Source organism: Hemicordylus capensis, chromosome 3, assembly GCF_027244095.1.
Source record: "Hemicordylus capensis ecotype Gifberg chromosome 3, rHemCap1.1.pri, whole genome shotgun sequence".
NCBI classification, from domain to species: Eukaryota; Metazoa; Chordata; class Lepidosauria; order Squamata; family Cordylidae; genus Hemicordylus; species Hemicordylus capensis.
The window spans coordinates 168,378,372-168,399,797 of NC_069659.1; the positions used below are offsets into that span (position 1 = coordinate 168,378,372).

The window sequence follows — 21,426 nt, forward strand, 5'->3', positions numbered from 1 at the left end:
AGATCCATCCTCCTGTTCAATGGACATTATAAGGATTCTTTCTGCATCAAGGAATCCTTCCACTCTCACATCCTACGTCCAAATGAAAAAGATTTTTTCAATTTTCTTGAGATCATAACTCACCTGACCTGACATTATCTCCTTTGCTGTTAATCCTCTCATATTTGTTGAAATGAAAGAAGCTGGATTGTTTGGCTTTTATTTCATTTAGTGGCCATTATGGCCTATTGGACAAAACCTAACCATTCCTCATTATTTACCCTCCCAGAGATGAAATGTTTCCTGAATGGTCTAGGCCACACCTACCTAGACACCCCGTCCTTTCTCCTCCATGGGACCTCCCACTAGTCCTCTCCAACTTGACATGGAAACCTTTTGAACCTTTGGCTATCTGTGACTTCCTCCTGCTGTCTTATAAGACTGTTTTCCTAGTAGCAATAACTTTGGCTTGAAGGGTTGGAGAACTATGAGCCCTCCGATGTGATCCTCCATACTTAACCTTCCATTTAGACAAAGTTACTCTGCATCTGGACATCTCCTTTCTCCCAAAGATGGCCTCCTCTTTCCACAGATCTCAGTTGCTCACCTTGCCAACATTTCTTTCCCAATCCTACCACTGAGGATGAGTGGCACTGGCATTCCCTGGATGTCTACAAGGCACTGACCTTTTATATGAGCAGGACTTCATCCTTCAGAACCTCACCTTCCCTATGGTGATGAAAAAATAGAGGACATCAGGCTTCCTCCCTTACCATCCCTAATTGGATTGTACAGGCGATCAAACTTGTATACCAAGGGGCAGGAGTACAACCCCCCCATATCGGATAAGGAACATTCTACTCGTGCTCTAGCCACATCTATGGCCTTTTACAGAGGCTTGTCCTTGGATTTCATATATCGAGCCGCTACGTGGGCCACCCCATCTCCTTTATTTGTCACTATGCACTAAATATGAGAGCAAGAGGAGATGCTTACTTCAGCCGTACACTATTTTAGTCTGCCCTACCTGGAGACAACCCAGAAGAACATCAGGTTGCTCACTCTAGTGCACTGTAGTTCTTTTGGTGTTCATCTGTCCATGCACACATCCACCCATCCTCCCCACTGCAGAGTATATGTCATAGTGGTGGACTCCTTAACTAGGGAGGTAAGGGCTAGCCATGTGACCTCTGAGGCATAAGGGGGAGGAGCTACCACTTAGAGAGGGAAGAAAAAGCTTGCAAACTCCTGATTAGACCTTCACTCTCCAAATGAAGCCCAACTGTGTGATGGACAGATGACCACTAGAAGAACTATAGTACAGGTAAGCAACCTGATGTTCTTCTGGAATCTGGATGTATTCTTATTTTATGATGTTATCTCTCTGTACATATGCAAATCTAGATTTAAAATCTTCTGTTTCTGTTTTTATTTTTTTTTAGGAAACAAAAAATAACTTGGGAATAAAAATATCTGTTTTTAGATTAAGCAGAGTTTTGTAGCAGTGTTTTTTCTTCTTCCTTGAGCTGTTCTCAAAAAATATTAGTTCTGCTCCATGCTGGTTCATTCCTGCGGAAAGACACCATAATAATAATAATGTAAAAAAATAGTCATCCATTATGCAGATAATTTTGGGAGCCATTGCCAGGGGTTGGTGGGATCAGATATTTGTTGAGGTCACTTTAGGGACCAAGAGCCAGCACTGCCCTTTTGGTGTTCTCTTGGTATAGGATCCTTCCAGGTGCAAAAGAGCATCAGAGTTCCCTGTTGTGGCTTGGGGACTCTTATTCAACATGCCCCACACTCCTTTGTTCCCCCTGGTACTTAAGAGGTCTTCCTGAGCCACATTGCCCAGAGACCTGCAGTCTGGAACCCGTTCTGATTTTTGCCCAACCCTTCTCAGCTTGCAACCCATAAGTGTAGGTAAAGTAACTAAGGCTACAATCTTATTTACTTTTGGAAGAAATGATGCAGCTGAAGTTTGGGATTGGGGAGTTCAGACTAACTACAAGCCAAGCCCAAAGTTCTCTGGAATTCAGGCTTTGCTTGCAGTTAGCTCAGCCCTGGCATACCTCTTTCCCTTGTCGATGGAAATTTTACCTGGTAGTGGTGGCAGCAAGAAGGGCAGGTGCTGCTCCTCCTGGGACAGCCTTGCAGCAGCACTGTAGGTGTCAAGGACCCTGGAGAATATAGTTCCCTGAGGCTTTGACACTCACAGTGTTGCTGCTGCTTAATGACAGTTCTTTTCACTACTGTCAGGTATGTTTTGGAGAGGGAAAGTAGGGTTGTGGGGAGGGCGTTTGGAGACCTTCTAATCTATGTCATATTTCCTAAGGAATGGGAGGCTCAAAAGGGGTAGAAGGGAATCTCCCGAGCGTATGTTTCCAGTTTTCAGTCAGGAGCACCACAGAGGAATGGGCCCAAATTTAAAATGAGCTAATCTGGGCCCAGTCTGGGTTCATTCCAAATTAGCTGCTTCTAAGTGAGCCCAAGGAGGATTACCTATCACTGCTTGGAAGTAAGTAAACCTGTATGGAATCAGGCTGCTGGTCTGACAAGCTGTTTCCTGACTTGATAGTGGCTTCTTTCTTAAGTGTAAGTCTCCATTAGCAATGTAATAAGGTTTGGCAGCTAATCAATATTTCCCTGCTTCTCATTTCTGTTCAGAGGAGACTGAGGAATGTGCTTAGACTGGCAATCAGTCAGACAAATGCACAATTTGGGAGGGAGAGTCTGTTGCAGAGAGTCGTTGCAGATGATCGGTGAAGGGTTTAAATTATGGTGAGGTTGGAGTACATTCCCTGTGAGGAAAGATGAAAGTATTTGAGACACTAAAAATGATGAAAGAGGGCATAACACAATTAATAGTAAGTGAAGCATGCATTCTGCAAGCAAAGATGCACATTCCTGGCTACTCATAGAAATGCACGTGCACCCACACACGTCTCATAAGCGTGTCAAAGTGCATTGTAACTCCCATGGTCCAATGTTCTATCTCTAGTTATGCTTTGGTACACAGTTCTGATGTACTGATGTGTACAAGGTAAACTTTAGCCCTGTTCAAACATTATGCTGAACAGTAATGAGTGTACAGTACACTCATGCACGTTTTTGTGTGAATGAGGGGCCTATGTACAAGCCCCTCAGATTCATGGTACAGATTGGGGCACAGAAAGGTTGGAGTGGGCCCTGGGACAAAAAGTGAAGATGGGCCCCTGCTTCCCCCCACCCTTCTTCAGAGAGTCACAAAGGGCAAGAGAGAGCAAAGAGCAGGCTATCAACAAGCCAGTAGGCTCCCCTCCCTCGGGGGCCTTCCTCAGGGACATTTGTCTCCCTTTGTTCAATTGTAGGTACATGTCTGATACAGATAGAAAGTGTACTTCTGTACCTGTATGTAGATCTGTGTCTCTGTACACGCATATGAGTATTGGACATAATGTGCAAATAGGGCTTGTGTTTCCCGAGTTTTAACCAGCTGTTAAATGTAAAATGCCCTGTTTTCAAAGTGTTTTAATACGCATCTAGACTCATGAAGCAGTGAAGGCACTCACATGCAAGGGTGGGGCAAGGGCAATTTTTTGCTGATCTTCCCTTTCCTAAAGCATTCTGTGCCATCTGAAAATATGTTGCCCAGGGCTTTGCGACCCCGCACACAAGCACCCACACCGCCTTAGTGTGCAACACTGCACATGTGCTACTTTAGTCTGGGTGTCAGCCAAAGTGTCTTGGGCAATGTCTCTACATTTGCATCCTTACTAGTGCAGAATAAGCTGTTTTGCAGAACACACATGGCCTGTTGAGGAAGAGATGTTCCGCTCTTTCAGGATGTAGAAATCAAACTCGTCTTAGGCTATGTTGTACCAAATTTTGCTAGATCGTGAGAAAGTATCATAATAATTTTGAAACCTTTAGTCAGTCTGTGAGGCCTAGCATCTTACATATCTGAGAACTAAACAATATGTGATGTGGGAGATCCATGATCAGTCTCCACACTTTTATACTGTGCTTCACACACATTATCTCAGAAATTCTTATTTATAATGGTGTAATATAGATCTTTATTATCCTTGTGTTGCCGATGATGGGGGGTTGTGGGGGACGGACAGAAACTAACTAGCTACAGGCTACCTGTCAAGTTTCTAGTTGAGATCAGATTTGAACTGGAGACTTCCTTAGCTTATGAGTATTAGCTCCCCAGTGGTTCCTTGGTAACAAATCTACCATGGAGACATTATTAGTGAATAGTCCAAATTACCTTTCAAGCATGCATTGTTACTTCCATGATCATATTTGGTAGCAGTAAGTCAGCAGCGAATAATGCTGACTTGTGCTATGTTCAACACTCATATAAGTGTACACAGGTACAGTTATCCACACATTTGTTAACATAGGGACAGCAATACAGTTCCTATCTGTACAATTCATTTGTGCCCAGGTTAACTTGTAAAATGAACACAGGTACAGTCATTCACACAAAAACATGTATGAGTGTACAGACATCTGTGCACTTGTACAATGCAATGTCTGGCTAGGGCTAGAGAAGATCACTAAAGAAGACCCTTCTAACATTTATTCTTCTCATCTTGATAAAACATGGGTGAGCAATCTGAGTGCCACAGGTGGTTCAACTTCAGACAATGAGAGATAGCTGTGACCTTGAGTCAGGCCTGCATTCCTGCTTGGCTCAGTAGACTACAGGCAAACACATTCAAAGTCATGGTGGGATGAATGTATCGAATGGTGCACTTGCAGACTTTGGGCTGGATTTGTGGCAATTTTGGGTTTTATTTGTTAGTTTGTCTCTGGGCGGTTTACAACAAATTGTAATGCGTTAAAGAATGGTGAGATATAAATTTATTTAAACAGGGACAAAGAGGATTAACCAGTACTGAGAGAAGAATAATGAAATGATTAGGAAGAGCCTGAAAAGTACTTAATCCTTTCCTTTTCCCTATTTTGATATAGATTCAGATGTACCAGCTGTCAAGGCTTCTCCATGACTATCACAGAGACCTCTATAACCATCTAGAAGAAAATGAAATCAGCCCTAGCCTTTATGCTGCACCCTGGTTTCTTACATTATTTGCCTCACAGTTTCCATTGGGATTTGTAGCCAGGGTGTTTGGTAAGAATAGTTTTAGTACAGTCACAAACTGAGCAATGTCTGAGGACTGGTCAATGCCTCAGGGTAGTCATTTTTTAAAAAAATCCCTTCACTCATTATCAGAGTGAATGTTAGTTGTTACTTGAGCTGATGAATCTGCCTAAATGGAAATTGACAGCAATTTTAAATCTGTTGATCTCATTTGTTTGCACAGACATGTGCTGAATGCATGGGGACTTGACTACATAGTAGGGATGTGCATGAATTGATTTTTTTTATTCAGTCTGTGCTCGAATCGAATCACCTCTGATTTGTTTTGTGTCCAAATCTATCTCCGAATCACCCGGGATTCGATTTGGATTTTATTTTATTCAGGTTTTGATTTATTTGGACCACTTATAAAGGTCCTGGGGCACCAAATTTGAGTGGTGGGTAGGTTCCCATGGTTGCTACCTGCCACCCAAATTTCAAGGCAGTGGGGCACTTGGTTGATTTTAAATGATTTTTTAAAATGATTCGGTATATTTCTGCCACAGGAAATAATGGGGATTCAAAGTCACCCTATCATAACGCTAACATGGCTTTCATTTTTTTTTTTAAGCTAAGCTCTAAACCTGTAGACGTGGAGTTGTGGAGCAAAATGTGCAATGTGCGGTCACTATTTTTCAAGTGTTTGGATTCTTTGGTGTATAATAACTTTTCCTCCTAATGAATCCCTATGAGGATTCATTGCACACCTTCATATCTTCTGTTCATTTTGACTGTCATTGGACAGCCAACTGTCAACTGCCATATACAAATCTATGGTGCGGCCACATTTTGAGTACTGCATACAGTTCTGGTCACCATATCTTAAGAAGGACATCATAGAACTGGAAAAGGTGCAGAAGAGGGCAGCCAAGATGATCAGGGGCCTGGAGTATCTTCCTTAGGAGGCAAGGCTACAGCATCTGGGGCTCTTTAGTTTGCAGGGAGGAACACAGGATGCTGCCTTATACTGAGGCAGGCCATTGGTCCATCTAGTTCACACAGACTGGCAGTGGCTTTTCTAACTTCAGGCAGGCAGGAGTCTCTCTCAGCCCTGTTTTGGAGATGCCAGGGAGGGAATTTGGAACCTTCTGTATGCAAGCATGCAGGTGCTCTTTCCAGAACGGTCCCATGCTCTAAGGCAGGGATCCTCAATGTTGGGCCCCCAGATGTTCTTGGACTTCAACTCCCATAATCCCCAGCCAAAGGCCACTGGGCCTGGGGATTATGGGAGTTGAAGTCCAAGAACATCTGGGGGCCCAACGTTGAGGATCTCTGCTCTAAGGGATGGAGACATGATAGAGGTATGTAAAATTATGCATGGAGTAGAGAGAGTGGACAGAGAGAAATTTTTCTCTCTTTCCCACAACACTAGTACCAGGGGTCATTCCATGAAACTGAAGGCCAGGAAATTTATGACCAACAAAAGGAAGTACTTTTCCACACATTACATAATTAGTCTATGGATATGGTGATGGCCAATATCTTGAATGGCTGTGAAAAGGGCTTAGAAAAATTCATGGAAGATCAGCCTATCCATGGCTGGTAGTCTGGTGGCTATAGGCTACCTTATATCAGCCTCAGAGGCATGATGCCTCTAAATGCCAGTTGCACGAGAGGGCATGCCCGCATCTCTTGCCTGTGGGCTTCTCAAAGACATCTGGTGGGCCATTGTGTGAAACAGGATGCTGGACTAGAGATGTGCACAGTACCGTTTTTGCCAGGTCGTGTTTTGGATCCAGTTGAACTGGTCAGGTGCTCTACTGATTAAGGAGAATCCAGTGAGGGGAATCCTGGTAAAGGGGGTAAGGGGGACTTCCCTAAGCCTAGAGAGGGTGGGAGGTGAGTCATTTAGTACTTAGAAGTACTATCAGCAGCGGAGGTTCCCCCCACCCCCACCAGCTTCCTCCAGAGTAGCCAGGGCTGCTGGCACCTTAGTTCGGGCCTCCATGCACACGTGGAGGCCATTTTAGTGACCTCCATGCATGCGAGAGGCCACCACAATGGCCTCCATTCATGCGTGGAGGCCCAAACCAGGCTGACGCCAGCCCTGGCTACTCTTGGGGAGACTGGGGGGGCGCCCTCCTGTGGCCACCACCGATTCTGGTATTTATAAGTACTAACTGACTCCCCTTCCACCCACTCTATGCTTAGGGGAGCCCCTGCCCCTTTACTGGTAAAGGGGAATCCTCACCGTATTCTCCTTTTACCAGTAGAGTTCTAAAGTGGTTCAGTTCAAATTGGGCCTGGTTAAGTTCGAGCCTGGACTTGCCAGAGCTGATCCAGTCCAACCCTGAACCTGTTGAGCCAAGCCAGTTTGGCATCAAGCCCGCCTCGAACCAAGCTGGCTCGCACACCCTATGTTGTACTAGCTGGGCCTTGGGCCTGATCCAGCAGGGCTGTTCTTACTGCACTGTTAACTAACTCTTATATGTTATTTCAGCAATAGATCAAATTCCTTTGAAACAATATAAGAAACAATGACTACAAAAATAAATCTTAGCATAAAAAACACACAAGCTGAAATTCTAGAGATATTCTCTTATAAAGTCAAATAATTTGACATTTAGTTTTGAATGCTAATTCTAATTAAGGGCATTCTGTCATAACTTGTATGTTGAACAAAATGTTTTTGGGATAAATTATGGAGGTTTGGATGCTTCCTTTGAGCTGGTAGTAGAACAGTTCCCTTTTGGAAAACATCTTTATTATGTTTTCAGTTTTTGAATTGATGTACTCTATGTCAGTTATGAAATGTTCCTCTTCCAGGAAGCCACAGAATCATATGGCTGTGGTGTTATTAATTTTCTGTGTTCTTGGGCCAGGGATGAAGGTTGGCCAGTGCTTGCCAAACCATTTGTCTTGCTTTGGCTTTACATGGAAAGACCCAAACTATTTTGTTGACATGGAGTATTAAAATGTGTGTGCTGTATGTCAGTTGTGAAGTGTTGTTTGTTGGAGTGGATATTGTCATGAGAGAGCAAATGTATGTGTTTTGTTTCTCCATTTCCCCCTTCCTCAAATACATTAAGTTGTAAATACCATTATTTGTTTACTTAGCAATATGGATGAAATTGTATCTTCAATTGGAAAGAGAATCTAATCTACATTTTGCCTTCCCTCTCCAGACATTATTTTTCTTCAGGGAACAGAAGTCATATTTAAAGTAGCACTAAGTCTGCTGAGCAGCCAAGAGGAATGCATCATAATGTGTGAGACTTTTGAGAATATTGTTGAATTTCTTAAAAACACTCTCCCAGACATGACAAAGCCTCAGATGGAGAAGATTATGACACAAGTAATTCTCATTTTTACTTAGCATATAGTATCTCAGTATAGCACTTGAGGGCTGGTGTACCATAGTAGCTAAAAGACTGAGCTAAGAATCAGGAAAATCTTGGTTTAAATCATGCCTCTGCTGTGTAGGTGGTCTTAGGCGAATGACCCCCATCTGCAATATGGGGGAAATAATGCCAACCTATCTTGTGGAGTTGCTCTAAGGATTACAAGATAAATTATGTGAAACACATATAAAGGGCTCTATTACTGTTACTTAATATATTGGAATACAGGTTTTTAGACTCATTTCATAGACTGCCTGTACACCACCTAGAGCTTTGCTGTTGTTGTTGTTGTTGTTGTTGTTGTTATTATTATTATTATTATTATTACATTTATATCCCGCTCTTCCTCCAAGGAGCCCAGAGCAGTGTAGTACATACTTGAGTTTCTCTTTCACAACAACCCTGTGAAGTAGGTTAGGCTGAGAGAGAAGTGACTGGCCCAGAGTCACCCAGCTAGTTTCATGGCTGAATGGGGATTTGAACTCGGGCCTCCCCGGTCCTAGTCCAGCGCTCTAACCATGTCAGTTATGACTGACATGTCCTCTGTCAGGCATTGTTTGCAGGAGTTGGAACTGTTGAAAGGCCTCCTGCTGATGTGGGGGGTGGGCAGAGGAGCTGATGTGAGCATAGTTTAAGAAATCCCTTGGTTGGACTATGTTTCAATAGGCTGTGAGGAGCCTCCTGAAAAAGTATAATCTTTGTGGGCTACAGTAGTTCTTTTTTCTGCCTGTTTAATGGGCAACAACCAGACTAGTGAGTCATAAATAAGCACCATTTAAATTAATCAGACAGTTAGTTATGACTAACTTGGTTTGGATTTTTTAAATTGGATTTTTAAAAAATACTACCATATTTACCCAAATATAAGACAACTCTGAATTTAGGGTGACTCCTTTAAAAACAAAGATTACAAACAGCTTATTACTATTCCAAATGGAACAGGGCCCTGAATTTAAGACAATCCCCCAATTTCTAACATCAAGGAAAAAAAACTAGTCTTGGATTCAGGTAAATACAGTAATTGGTTACCTCTTGAAACCTCTGATCTCTTTGAGTTCTTTAAATAACACCAAGCATACTAGATTGAGGTCAAGAAAATTTCAGAGCTATCCTACTTTCATAGACTTTTGATCTCTACAAGATAACCTTTGCATGAGCCAACAGACCTCTCTTCATCCCAATACTCCCAGGTTCCATTTTGGATGACACAGTCCATCTTGGAGTGTACATGCAGCTGGCTCTAGTTTACAGATATGGCTCATCCACTCTAGTTGGCTGTAATTATTGAGAAGTGCCCTCTTCTCTGAGAGTGCTCCTGCCCAGGAGAGTACCAAAACCCCCTTGACTCATGGAGCAGTGTGTGAGAAAACTACTGAAATGAAAGCTCTTACCTGAGAACGCGCACCTCTTAATATGAATGGGGCTGGATGACAAGATAGCTGAAATGATAAATTTGGGGAGGGATGGGGAGACTGGGGTGAAGGAGCAAAACTAATCGGAATCAGCAATGTTTCTCTTAGTTGTTGCTAGCTAGGCAGCAGCCTTTTTTGTTTTTTATTCAGAAACTTCGGACATAGCAATTCTTTCATTGCACAGAATTGTTCGAAGGGGCTGGGTGGGTAGTTGGGAATGCTGGTAAGTGTTGGGCATTTCAGTCTAGCCCTACAACTTCCTTTCTTTACTCAAATGCATCAGTACACGATCCTCTCAAAAGTAAACTTGTCTGCATTTTTCTTGGTAGGTATTTGAGATGGATATTTCCAAACAGCTTCATGCATATGAGGTGGAGTATCATGTTCTACAGGATGAGCTACAAGAAAATTCAAATCTCTGTGATAATGGTGAGGCTCCTGAGAAACTTGAAAAGGCAAATAGTCAGCTGAAGCGACAGAATATGGACCTCCTGGAGAAACTGCAGGTAAACCATTACTACCAAGCTAGATGTTGCAGAATGTGTGGATCAAGATATCTAGATCTCTTCAGCATATTTAAAAAGTGATAAATGGAGGGTACAGTTGGGAGAAGAGTAGCATGGGATGGGGGACAGAAAGCTTCCCCCACTTATTTCCTTGTACTCTTCCCTGACCTAGCCTCTCTTCTCAGATGCGGGTTCGCATGTTTGCTGTGACAGGGGGAGGGGATTGCACAGAAAGGGCCAAACTCCTCCACCCAGCATTTGGGTCCTCCAAATCCCATCCCCACCCCCTGCCAATTCCTTAAACGTTTGGCAAGCACACAGATTTTCTGCTGAATATTTAGTTTGGCACTGAAGATTAGGTAGCAAAATGCATAGAGACCCATGCCCTTGCTGGCTGTCAGACAGCCTGCTACTCTGTAAAATCAAGAGACTCAAGTGCTAGAACATTTCCAAATCTGTGTGGAGAGTTGCACAAAGCAAGCAGTTGGCTGGGTATGCTTTGGACCATATTTTCTCAGCACTGGGTATGTGTACCTCCTAGAGGGATACATGAGGCACAGGCAGCAGTGTGGGATGAGGGGGAGAAACCTAGTGAGGAAGATGCGTGGAAAAGTGCCTGCTTCCCTTTGCTGCTTGGTATTTGCTGCTGGTTACTACCTAGAATTTAGTTTTACATTCTCTCACCTTTATCTGCTTTTCTATTTTGCCCCTTCCTCTCAAAATGATAGCAAAAAATTTGGCATGCCATGTAATGCACAGCACTTTTGTCAAAGCTCCTACCAGAGCCAGAGGAGTAGTTCAGGCCCTCCTTATCCCCTTCCCTTTCCTGCACTCCTCCAGGTTAACTGGGGTGAATCCTTGACTGTAAGGGAGTTACAAATAGGCTGCTGCCATCCACTTTATTTTGATGTAGGGAAAACCACTCTCTCTTTACCATTTCGGGGGGTGGTTAAAGTGTCAAGACCCACCCTGGAAGGGTCTGAGCATCCCTAGACCTCCAGAGACACATGGCTAAGGCAGACCCAAAATGAAGAGTAGTATACATCAACAAGGGTTTATTAGCATATTAGAAGAAAAAGGTAGACAATAAAATCAGTTGACTTTTTCATAGAGCAGATTGTGAGAAATTGAGAGAGCGCAGTTTTTTCCATTAACCAGGCAACTCAGATTCAAGCAACACAATACAGGAAACTATCTTCTCTCATGTATCTAACTAAACGGTTTGCTATCCTACTACTCACAGGCAGGGGTTTTCCTGCTGTCTCCTGCCTCCAGGCTGTGGCCTACCTTTTTATTCGTTCATTAATTCGATTTCTATACCGCCCTTCCAAAAATGGCTCAGGGCGGTTTGCACAGAGAAATATAAACAAATAAGATGGCTCCCTGTCCCTAAAGGGCTCACAATCTAAAAAGAAACATAAGATAGACACCAGCAACAGTCACTGGAGGTACTGTGCTGGGGGTGGATAAGGCCAGTTACTCTCCCCCTGCTAAATAAAGAGAATCACCACGTGAAAAGGTGCCTCTTTGCCAAGTTAGTATGCCAAGTTTCATCAGCAGTTTCTCAGCCAGCTGCTTCCTTGGGGCACTCTTTGCACAGAACAATTAAAAACACCACCACTTTATCTTCTTCTGCAAGTGGCTGTGAGTGTAGACCCCACCCAGTCCTCTGGATTGGCCCTCTTGTTTTGATTTTCCAGTGCTTTCCCCCTTATTAGGAAAGGCCCACCATCCCAACGGTTCCTCTAAGTGAGACCTTGTCTTTCCTCAGATCCTTATTATCACTACAACATTTTATTTGCCAGCAACCATTTGACATACTATGCTTTGCGTGCGACTGGATTCATTTGCCCTAGCTTTGGCCAGCATCGTCTCTGGCTCTTGCACATACTCGAGTTGTGGCCCCCTGGTATAAAAGATGGTAATCCTACTTACACTAGATTAGATAGGTGTCCAGGCACATGGTGAGCCCACCAGCAGCTGGGAGACAAGGTCCTGCCAGTGGCTCCCTTCATTGATTACTGCGTGCATGTTACCCATGCCCCCTGCATCTATGTCAGATGCAGGTGGTGTGCTCTGCCAGGATGGGGCTATTCATCCCCACTGCAAAGTTTCCCCTCCCCAGCCAGCAGTTCATTGAATCACTGACTGGGAGATCCTTTGCCTTGAGAAGCCACTGCCAGTCTGTGAAGACAATACTGAGCTAGATAGACCAATAGTCTGACTCGGTATATGGGAATAAGCTTCCTATGTTCCTAAGTGAGCTATTCAACAAACTGCTGACTGGGGTGGGGAAACTTTGCAGTGGGGCTGAATAGCCCCATCCTGGCACAGACCACACCACCTGCATCTGGTGTGGACGCTGGGGGAGTGACCACTAGGGATCCTTCCCAGCCAGCATTTCATTGAAATGCTCAGTTATTCCCTTTTCTGCCTCACTAAGGGCAAGGAAAGAAAAACAGTCCCGAGCCAGCCAGTGTTTCAGTGAAATTCTGGCTGGGAAGGATAGGGGTGTGCCTTATGCGCCCAGCCAGCTTTGCCAGCTGGGTGCAGGAGGGTCAGGAGCAGGGGCTTGCTCTGAGTATGCGGGTGCCTTGGCGGCCAAGGGACACTCGCCCCTCCCTGCTCCATTGTCCCTATTCCCTTGGCCCCTTAAACACAGCCCTTCTTCCATATGGAGTCCACTGGAACATTGAGGTGGTGCTTTAATTTTTCAGAAGTTAGGGGATTTTTGTTACTTAAAAGGTTCAGATACACTGCTTTGGACTTGGGAGCCTATCAACTTATTTCTCATGGCATACTAGTGTACCTTCCACCACTCTCCGTGTATTCTTCCACCATGCAGTTTGGGAATTATTAGTGTAGAGAGTGCTGGACTATAATGTGAGCAACTTTGGTTTAAATCTCAACCTCAGTGAACTATCAAATAAGCTGACAGTGCATTGTAGCCTGGTTTCTAGTCAGTAAAATGGAAATAAGATTAACCTATTTCACAAGGCTGTGGTGAGGACAGTTGTGATGAAATAACATTTATAGCTCCTATGGGCCTGTGAGGAAAGATGATCAGTTTATTATAAGATAATTTCAAATGTGTGCAAGGCTAGATGTTGCTATGTCTTTCTACGCTTTAGTGGGATTTGTTTTAAAGTTACCCACTTGCTACTTTTGGATAGGCAGCGCATGCTAAAATCCAGAGTGTGGAATCCAACTTGGAAGATGCCTTGGCAAGAGAGAACAAAATGAAGAGCGTAATCCAGTCACTGGAACAAGAGAAGGCACTCTATCAAAAGACTATTGAGAAAATGTGCAAATACTTGCCAACAGAAGCATTGTCCGACTGCGAGCAGCTGCTAAAGGAAGCAAACTGTAACCCAAGTAAATTCTAAAAAGCCATAAGTAAAGAGTTGCAGGCAACATGGTTCTGACAATAAAGAAAAAGGAAGATGAACAGGCTGCTGTAAAATGTATCTGCATCACCTCACACGGGTACTGGGATTCTTATAGCAGCAGAGAGGCCTTTTAAATCTTGATATGCAAATCCCAGGTTAAATATTTTTAGTAATGTCTGTACATAAATTGCAATGCAAAAAAAGCTGAATCTAATGAAGACAATTAGTTGTATATTTAGGATTGAAAAAGGAAATTTCATTTGTTGAGACCAGTGATGACTTAAAGTCAACCTCAAAATGTTCTATTGATCTGTATTGAAAGGAAAATGTTGTCTATTTCTATACATTGATTAATACTTGAAAAGAAAAACAGAATGTAACTTTTCCCCCTCCAAAGAACAGCATGTTTCCCATTCAGTGGGGGATTTCTTTGTGTTTTGTGTAAGGTCCCCCCCCACCCCACCCCAGTAACTTTTTTGTGGGGAAATCTCCATACGCTCTCACGTGCCTGTAATGAAATCTACTGACAACTGCGTATGTGCAACAGCATTTTTGACCTGCTGTCATTCTCCGACTCAACTATTGAGGAGAGTTAAAAGGGCCAAGTTGATTTCATGTGCATGTCAAAAAGTGGCCCAGGCCTTATTTCCCCAACTATGCCTCAAGAAGTTGGAAAGTGAAAACTAGAAGCAGTTCTTCTCTCTCCTCTTACCTGTGCAATGTTGTGTTGAAACAGACTACCAGAAACCCCATGTGGTTTATCTAGCTTGGCTATATCATTTCAGACCACAGGTGGTGTATCAAATGTTCTTCCACACAAAATACTTCCTGCACATGTTGAAGAGAAGGTTCTAGAATAGCCTTTCCTCTGACATGATAATTTATGTATGTGTAGGCATTATTTTATGCAGGGGAGCATTTGGTCACTTCATTGCATACCTGCAGTCTAACATGATATGGTCCATTAACAGATGCATTGCATGCTTCTGCTATTCTGTATTTTTAGCACTAAAGGAACATAAGAGATGGGAATGGCATGTCCTGAAGTTTAATATATGGTGGTTATGGGGTTTCAAAGAGCCAAAGAAAACTTGTGAGGGTTTCCCTCTTTGTTTAAAGGGCCACCCCTTTGCACTGGGCCAAACCCCATGCAGCTGTTTTCTTTTATGGGTCATGGGCACTGGATACATTTTTAAGCATTAGGGTTTCTTAAATATGTAGAATGTTTTAATGCATCAAAGATGCACTTGCCTCAATGGAATATATATAGGCTTTACCTGTGTTAACTCTGCAGAGAGGTGGTTATCCAGATCTAGCTATTGGTACATTTCTGCTTCAAATATCTGTTCTGCAGTACCCTATTGGAAAAAAAGAAAAACAGATTCAAAACTATAGCAGTTTTAACCAATAAAACTGGTTTCCTCTTTAGGCAGCTTCTGCCTTTTATAAGCTCTTGCTCTGCTCAGTTTCGAAGATACATTGTTTTTTGAGGTAACTTCTGTCAGGTAGACTGGACATTGAAATCAAAATTTGACCTGACTACGCTATGAAAATAGCCAGTCAGTCATATACAGGAAATGTGCATTTTGGAACATGCTTGAACTATTAACATTCATTGGCAATTATTATTTGTCATATTTCTCCAAGTATTGGTTGTTAATAATAAGCAAAGTGCCAAATTCAGCCAAGTGTCTTACTCATGCACGTTGTATGCGTGTGTGGTGGGGGAAGGTTGAGGGAAGGATGCCGAGGCTTCCTTTGTAGCATGTGTTATGCAAGCAACAAGCAAAATGTAGGGACAACAAGCATTGTTCTGCTGTTTTATTGCTGCATTGTCCCCCCTCCCCCACTTTGTTGTTGGGTGATATTATTATTGGAGTTATCATGGGCACAATACCATGTAAATGAATAGGAGACCATTGTAACTTGCAGTAATCTCATTTGTGCAAGAGGTTTCTAATAGATTGTGCCTGGTGTCCTTTTCTTGCCATTGCTGCCTCTCACCAAATTAATAAACTCACATGGATTCTGGTGAAATTCCAACAATACTGCAGTTGATCAGGTGAGAAAAAATGTAAGTCATGGCATTCTGTTTTTTGCAACATCATTTGAAGCAATTTGAGGCAATCTTGTGCATACAGAACTGATTCCAAGGAACTGTCAAGCGGTTGTACTACAGTGATTGAGTTGTTTAGGCACATGTTTGAATATTTTATTTTTTGCACAGAATGTTTCACCCTACATTGGACTTAATATCGACTTGTTCATTATCACCTGGAGAATTTCCAATAAATGTCATTTCACTGCTGCATTTCCTCTGGCTGGTTTCCTTTTAAAATACAGATCTTGTATGTGGAAAGAATGAACAGAGATGTTTCTTCCTCTTTTCTTTCGCTAGAATTCAAGATCATCCAGTTAAATTAAATTAGTAAGTAAGGACTAAGAAAGAGAAACATTCCCACACAATGTATAATTGACTGACAGAATTCTCAGCCAACAACTGTGGTGATAGCTATTGGCTTAGATGACTTAAGAGATTGGTCAAATTCATGAAAGATAGATCAATTTCCTTTTATTAGCTAAATGGACTCTGCACAGTGCCGGATTTAGGGACAAGCTAAGGAAGCTACTGCTTAGGGCCTCACATTATGAGGGTCCTCCGAATACAGAAACTGACTAAATTTCAAGTTTTACATAATTGGCTGGAAAAAAAGCAGAAAGGAAAAAAATAGCATTGAGTGTATGTGATTTATTATTGATGATTTTAAAGTAGCGTTTTAAGAAATTATGTTACATTTAGGAGGGAAACATCCTGGTATGCAGAAGGAGACAGGACAAAGGCCAGGATACAGAAGGTTGTAAGGGTGCTCAGTCCGTTAAAACAGAGAGTCCTGAATAGTGTGGTGACTGGAACTGAAGATAAAGTGTGTATAAAACACAATTACCATACATAGGTTTTGAAGAGTACAACATTGACATTCTGAGGCAGGTCTCATGATTGATGAGACCCGCCTCCAGAGAGTTTGCGCGGAGAGTGGGTTAAGCCCACTCTCCTTGCAGGTGATTATTAAGCCCTCCCCGGGGTGGCTGGATCAGCCGCCCACATGACTGCTGGCTCTGTCACAGAGCAGACAGGGACTTGGGAGTTTGAGGGTTGCATGATCCCCGGGAGTTCCAGCATGCTCTGTGCAAGCGCACAGAGCATGCTGGAGAGACACCCGAGCTGGGAGGCTGCTTTTTAGCCTCCCGGTCGGGGGTCTCCTCGTGAGTTGCCGCGGCAACACATGATCTTGGAACCCCAGTTAGCGGGGCACTTGATCCGCTAACCTGGGCTAAGGGGAGAACTTCACAAGTGGGTTAGCCGTGAGCCCGGTGGTTTACACGACCAGCCAAAATCAGACTAGGCTCTCCTAGCCTGATTTTAGCTGGTCATGAGAATAGCCTCTGTGTATATTGGGGGCATGGCAGGCTGAAATGGGCTCTGGTGGGGGGGAGGAAGTGGAGATGAGGTCCCTCATCTGAAATGGGCTGGGGGGGGGGGAGGAAGTGGAGATGAGGTCCCTCTTGCAGATAAAGTAAGTTTCATCCACAATTTAGACTCCACATTAGTAATGGTAGATGTGGTGCCACTGACATCTTATTTTCAGCTTTTTTTCAATCACAGCTTTATTTTGCACTCCTTCCCTACTTCATTGGGGGGGGACCCCACATTTCTGCTCCCCCTTTGCTTTCCTTTTGTTTCTCTCCTTCCCCTGCCAATGGAGCCTCAGAGGCCAGGCATTTTGCATGTTTCATGCTGAAGGGGAAGAAGGCTGCAGCTTCCTTTCAGCCCAATAAGCCGCATCACCATGCTGCCAAAAGTGCCCCACCACAGATCACTGGGTTTTCATCGCCCGTGCCAGGGAGGTGGAAGGGCCAGAACCCCCTACTGGGTCATTCAGGAGCCCACCATCCACCCCGCCATCCAATGTGCTCAGAAGCACAACTGTTCCGTCTCCCCCCTCCGAAGGCCCAAAAGCCCTAACATGGTTGTCCTCAAGGAGGACATTCCCATCCTGCTGGTGGGCCCCAACATCCTCATGCAGCCCCCGGGACTTCTCAAGAAGCAGCCAAAGCCCATGAAAACACCGTCTCCAGTACCTGGGCCGGGAGAGCAACTCCCCAATTGAGTAAAGCAGGGAGAACGCTCTGTTAGATCTGCCTACTCCCACGGATCCCTTCAAATTGCCGGAATGTCCCCTGTGTGAAGAGGGAAGCGCATGGCTTCCTAGTTCACCCCCCGCCCAAACAGCCACCTACATTGAGGGAAAAGGAACAGCTGCACAAGCCAGCACTGTTGACAGGCTGGTCAATGAGTCTATTGACCAGGAGGTCCATCCACCTGGGCAAATCATTGGCGCAAACAGCATTGCCCTTGATGGTCGGTTACAGAGACAAGCCAGTATATACTCCTCCCTTTTACCCAACTCATCGACCAGCCTGTCGACAACCCCAGTTCTCAGCCTTTCAGCCACAGCAAACCCCTCTGGCATAGTCAGCGAGGTCCGCAGTTCACCCATCAGTTTCTCCAGGAGGAGAGCTGCGAGTGGACCCAACTTAGAGGATTTGTGTTGCCACACTAGCTCTTCATGGCAAATAGGAACGACTTGAGTGCTAACACCATCCGGACGTGAGCTTCCACTCTGTATTGGATAGGTCACACATGCCCAAGGCCTCATTCCTCACCAGGTCGTCAAGGGCCACCTTGCTGGAGCAAGAGGAAGGTGGTGTTCCACCTGCTATCTGCATCCATAGGGATGAGAAGTTGTGGAAGGCCATGGACACGCTGCCGCTCACAAAGCAGGCGCCTGGACTTCTCACTCCAGTGGAAATGGACTGCAATCTTGAAGGCCTTGTCCACAAGCACAGCCATGGCAGCAAGAGCACTTACCATGAGGTGGCCCTGTTCCCTGGATGTCTTCACCTCCTTGAGGCCAAGAGTGTTCCTGACAGCCAGATGGAGCGTATGTGCTATGCAGTGGATGTCCACACACCCCAACTCTGACTCTACCGCTACAGTTACATTGGATCCATTGTCTGTCACAATGAAACCCCAGGAGAGGTGTGGCAACCCACCTATCCACTCCTCAATTTGGCGACCGAGTATGGCTGCCATCTCCTTCTTGGTGTGATTGGCATCCAAGGTCTTCGCATGCAAGATGGCCCAACTGTGCCAAAATGCAGTGTGGGATGTGCTGGAGCATCAGAGGTCCCCTCTATCTCTGAACCCCATCAGAGAGCAGTCAGGGCCAAGAAAGCAGTGTGCATTCCACTCACACTGTTCCAAGGATCAGTGGTGAAATGCACACTGGTGTTGCACACAGCATGGCTGACATGAGCTCCCTGCACCACCTGTACATGGAGGGGACCACGTTCCGGTGTAGTTCGGCGCTAGCACCTGGATTATCTGGCGGAAGCTGGAGTTCTTGACCAGCTAAAAAGGCTGGTCACCAGTGGCCATCATCTCCCCTAGGAGGTAGGTGAGGATACGTGGGTCCACGTGACTAGGGCGCTTCTTGACCGATGACTACGTCCACCACTTGACTAGCAGTGTGTCCTGCTTCATGAAAGCTGGCACACTGCCCTTGTCAGCGCTAGTTGCAGGCACACGAGGCACACTAGCACTGCCAGCGGAGTTGAGGAGATCCGGGTGACGCCATTGCATGTGTCACCACATGGAGATCATCCCCAGATGCTTAGCATCCTTGCCCCGACTGACCTGTGCCCTGCAGTGGATGCAGTGAGCAGTGGTTGGGGCATCTTGAGGGACCTCAAAATGCTGCCAGACATTACTGCTCTGTGTGGCCTCTGACACCCTTGTGCCATCCTGGGCCTCGAGTGACAGAAGGCCTAGGGGGGCTGCTGGTGCTCACCCACCCCCCTTCTACCCTGCGCGGAAGAAGGGAGTCACAAACATTGCCTGAGGTCTAAACTGGGAAGTCCACAGGATCTGGGGTACACATGAAACAGAGTCAGACAATAACACATGGGTCAAGGTTGCTCATGATAGGGCTGGTCACTATGGATGTTGTTTCTAGCACAGACTCAACTAAGGCTGCTCTAAATAGGCAGAGTGCTGAGAGCCCTGCCCATCACTGCAGCTGGGTCTGATCTGGCCAGCCTCTGTGACCTATGGCATTCCTTCCTCTGAGCCTGTACTTTTGCCAAACTTTGCTGTTGGGGATCTGGGGCGGGCACCTCTCCTTCAGAGGCCTTGGAAGTTTCATCAGGAGGGAGCGAGGGAAGGAGGCAGAGCGGCCTGCAAGCCTGTCATCTCTGGCTCTGTTGAGCCAACTGGAGTTTCAGCCTGCTCCCCCTGCTCTGGGTCTTTATCTGAGGAATCCTCCTGCACAGCCCCCATGGGAGTCATCACAACAGGAAAAATGTAAAAAATTATAATTGAGGGGGGATTTTAAAGAAACCCCTATTTGGGGTGGGGACCCTTTAAAGAAAACCCTGTTTAAAGAAAAGCTACCCACCCACATCACAATAAAATACAATACAGTAAAAAACACAATGGGCGCAACTGAGGGGGAACTTGTGAAAACAAGAAACAACCTGCAAAAACAAGAAACAACCTGTAAAGAAAAAACAAAGAAAATATACCTCCCCACACCCAAACCAAAGGAGGCCCTATTTAATGAGAACTAAAGGGGACAAAGGGGGCAACAAAAGAAAGCACTTACCCCCTCATCCTGGTGATCTTCTGCCCCACACACTGGTCAGGTGAAAAAAAATAAGGGAAGGAATTGCAGACCAGTGGCAGGCTGGCACAGTGTGGGCAGGCACAGACAGCTAGGGTGGGGGAGGGCAAAATGAAAAGCTTTCCAGCTATTTCACTGACCCCCCCCCCAAAAAACCAAAATAAACACTGATTAAATAAATAAAAAGGCTGATTTGGAAAAAATAGCTGTGGGCAGTAGTGGCTGGTGAAGGTGCCAGTGGATGGGCGGTGAGAGGCACCTTTACGAGTAAAACAATTGGTGCTTACCTCTGCTCTCGCCACACCTGAATGCTGCTCGGAGAAGCAGCATGCTGCCCAGCAACCCCTGCAGCAGGGGATCACCTCCGCCACTCACCTGGCCGTGGGCAAGGGATCAGCTCCGTGGAAGCCAGGTGAGTGGCGGAGGTGATCACATGCCACTGGGGTTGCTGGGCAGCATGCTGCTTCTCCAAGCAGCATTCAGGTGTGGCGAGAGCAGAGGTAAGCACCAATTCTTTTACTCTGAAAGGTTCCTCTCGCCACCCCTCCACTGGCACCCCCACCCCCTTAATTTGTTTTTTTACATTTTTTCCTGTTGTGATGAAGCAGGTGGTGTGCTAAGCACAGAAAGAATAGGGTTAACAAAGAAAAGCACCTGCTCCAGAAAACAAGGGAAACACTCTCCCAACAACAACAACAACTCTGAATAAAATGAAAACATTTGGCAGTGGCTGCTGAGCTGAGGGCTCTCTAATTATCAACTCAACCAGATTTAAAAGCAACAGCCAGCTATAGAAGCCAAAAAGGTGGGGGGGGGCACTAGTGGTTAGAGAAATGGGCCAGAGACAGGCCTCACGTCAGGGCCTGGGCCCCCTGGCCCAGGGTACAGAGACAGACACTCACTCACTCGGGGGGGGGGGACC

At 45.1% G+C, this 21,426-nt stretch overlaps 1 protein-coding gene and 1 long non-coding RNA gene across 11 annotated transcripts in view; one reads left to right on the top strand and one right to left on the bottom strand.

Annotated features, from left to right (window-relative positions):
* The window catches only part of TBC1D4 (TBC1 domain family member 4), a 152,457-nt gene extending 136,385 nt beyond the window's left edge, over positions 1–16,072 (top strand). For all 8 annotated transcript variants that reach the window (XM_053307475.1, XM_053307476.1, XM_053307477.1 and 5 more), the window contains 4 exons: positions 4,945–5,104; positions 8,239–8,408; positions 10,196–10,372; positions 13,546–16,072. In XM_053307475.1, the coding sequence (XP_053163450.1) occupies positions 4,945–5,104; positions 8,239–8,408; positions 10,196–10,372; positions 13,546–13,758 (720 nt within the window). In that variant the 3' untranslated portion in view covers positions 13,759–16,072. The remainder of the gene's footprint in view (positions 1–4,944; positions 5,105–8,238; positions 8,409–10,195; positions 10,373–13,545) is intronic.
* LOC128350008 (uncharacterized) lies at positions 331–20,787 on the bottom strand. Of its 3 annotated transcripts, none has more exons than XR_008319110.1 (6): positions 20,487–20,787; positions 16,036–16,155; positions 15,039–15,119; positions 9,846–9,893; positions 2,482–2,780; positions 331–708 (listed from the first exon to the last, which is right to left on the bottom strand). It is a non-coding gene; the product is annotated as an uncharacterized LOC128350008 (long non-coding RNA). The 3 variants fall into 3 exon arrangements; XR_008319109.1 differs by having other exon boundaries at positions 331–1,548; XR_008319108.1 differs by having other exon boundaries at positions 331–2,780.
* Between the last annotated feature and the right edge of the window lie 639 nt (positions 20,788–21,426).